This window comes from Alosa alosa, chromosome 21 (genome assembly GCF_017589495.1).
Source record: "Alosa alosa isolate M-15738 ecotype Scorff River chromosome 21, AALO_Geno_1.1, whole genome shotgun sequence".
In the NCBI taxonomy this organism is placed as follows: Eukaryota; Metazoa; Chordata; class Actinopteri; order Clupeiformes; family Clupeidae; genus Alosa; species Alosa alosa.
This window is the reverse complement of record NC_063209.1, coordinates 11,901,112-11,903,611: the sequence shown is the minus strand read 5'-3', so window position 1 is coordinate 11,903,611 and position 2,500 is coordinate 11,901,112. Positions and strand designations below refer to the sequence as shown.

Below are 2,500 nucleotides of genomic sequence, written 5' to 3'. Positions count from 1 at the left end.
GTGGATCGCTCCTTTTTTCTCTTCTTTTTTTTTAACTGGCAGACCCCCACCACCCCCTCCATACACACACATACACATACTGTATTCACACACACACATGCACAACACACACACGCACGACTGCTATATAAAAGGACACAAAGCAAGAGCACCCAGCCAGTTCATCTAAGCTTTTAATTACCTGCTTCCGTAAATGTGCTCCAGACAAGAGCTGGCAAGATGGGATGGTGCTTGTTACCAGAGATTCATACGACCATGGCCTTATAAAAATGTTTCTGCTTCTGTGTGTGTGTGTGTGTGCACGTGTGCACTCATGCTCACCTTCTAGCCTTATTAAATTTGTGGATGGCGGTGGTTGTGGAGGTTATTGTGAACAGGTGTGTGTATGTGTCTGTGTTTGTGTGTGTTGGTGTGTGTGTGTTTGAGTGTTTGCATGTGTTACAATACAACTTCGATAATTAAATCATTTTCTTGTGTGTGTGTGTGTGTGTGTGTGTGTGTGTGTGTATGTTTGTTTGTGTTTGTGTTTCCCCTGCAGAAAAGTTACAGCGTGGCCGTGCCATAGACAGGGGCGAGGTGGACATCGGTGCTCAGGTGAGCCAGGTAATCCCACCCAGCCTCTTCTGGAGGTTCCACCTGACCGTCCACCACCCCACCTACGTCAAGTTCAACCTCTCCCTCTCACGTGAAGCCCTCCTAGGGGTGTATGGCAGAAGAAACCTCCCGCCCACCCACACCCAGGTAAGAGACACACACACACCACACACACACACACGCAAAAGTTCAGGCATCTCCCTCCTCTGCATTCAGGCACACACACATCGACCTTACCTCTGCTGCCAACTAGCTAGCTCCCTCTCTCCACGTTCCCAGCCCTGAACAAAAAGCTGGAAGAGTTCCCTTCCGTGGGAAGACACCACAATAGAAAAATAAAAACACAAAGAGACAGAAAGATCCGCTACGTAAAGAATGCACATTTCTTTGACTGTGGTTCCGGTTCCCCCGGGGGAACTTCCCCTCCAGCACCAGCGCTCCAGCTGCCTTTGAACAGGAACGCTGTTAGGCCTCCTGCTCTCATGTCTCTTTTTATTATTTATTTCATTCTAAGTAAGCGTTCTGCGAAACAACTTTATTTTTCTCTCTCTTCACACCCTCTCACTCCCTCTATCTCCTCTCTCTCTCCTTCTCTCTCCTTCTCTCTCGCTCTCTCCCTCTCTCTCCCTCTCTCTCCCTCTCTCCTCACTCTCTCTCCCTCTCTCCTTCTCTCTCGCTCTCTCCCTCTCTCTCCCTCTCTCGCTCTCTCCCTCTCTCTCCTCTCTCGCTCTCTCCCTCTCTCTCTCTCCCTCTCTCTCCTCACTCTCTCTCTCCCTCTCTCCCTCTCTCTCGTCTTCTTCTTTATTTCAGAGATGATGAAAGTGATGAATCGCACGACTGGCTAATGAGTTGTTTGTTAACCTCGTTTTCAGTTGAAGGTCCCCTGGTGCACATTAACCCTTTGGTTGGGCAAGCTAGCGAATGAGCAAACTCTCCCTTTTTTGCCTTAATTATGGGCTGTCGCGCTGAATTACTTAAACTGTTATTTGCCAAACATTTGCGAGATGGTAGACAGTTTGTTTTCAAATAGCTGTTTCCAAGCTGCCCATTTATCCAGCTCTTGCTGTCTCTCAGTAATGGCAAAGATAGAGCCGGGCGCTGGTGGTCTGTGAATTAAAGAGCTGTGTCATTGTGTTTGTGTGTGTGTGTGTGTGTGTGTGTGTGTGTGTGTGTGTGTGTGTGTGTGTGGGTGTGCGGGTGTGCGTGTGTGTTCATGTGTGTTCATGTGTGTGTGTGTGTGTGTGTGTGTGTGTGTGTGTGTGTGTGTGTGTGTGTGTGTGTGTGCAAGTGCATGCATCGTGTTTGTGCATGTTTGTCTGTGTGTGTTTGTGCATGTGTGCGTTTGTGTGTGTGTGTGTGAGTGTTTTTGTGTTTATATGTCTTATTGATTTCATGTCCCATTTTATGTGAGTTAGTGTGCATTTAGTGAGTCTGTCATTGTTCTCATTAGGTTTGTTGTGAGAATTTGTGTGTTGTGCCGTTTTATGTGTGTGTCTGTGCACTATGTGCTTGGGTGCATTTGAATGCTGTTGTTTTTTCATCTGTGTTTTTGTGCTTGTTTGTTTGTGTGTGTTTCTGTGTTGCTGTGTGGTATGTGTTTGTGTTTATGTGTTGCTGTGTGTGTGTGGGTGTGTATGTGTGTGTGTGTGTGTGTGTGTACATGCATGTGTGTACGTGCGTCTGTGTGTGTGTGTGTGTGTGTGTGTGTGTGTGTGTGTGTGTGTGTGTGTGTGTGTGTGTGTGTGCGTGCGTGCGTGCGCATCCTTGCCTTCAGTGACATTGAGTAATACATGCCCACCGGCCTGGACTGACATGGGCAGACATATGCTGATCTTGACCGGGCCACTTTGAACAGCCAGCCTGCTGCTGCATGGACGGCAGGTCAACTGAACCGCTCGCCCCTGGC

General features: G+C 48.1%; 1 protein-coding gene across 1 annotated transcript in view; it reads left to right on the top strand.

The window, feature by feature from the left end:
* LOC125286290 (teneurin-1-like) overlaps positions 1–2,500 on the top strand; it is a 200,747-nt gene that overhangs the window by 92,006 nt on the left and 106,241 nt on the right. Inside the window, exon 7 of the mRNA XM_048231227.1 lies at positions 539–741. Within this exon, the coding sequence (XP_048087184.1) occupies positions 539–741 (203 nt within the window). The remainder of the gene's footprint in view (positions 1–538; positions 742–2,500) is intronic.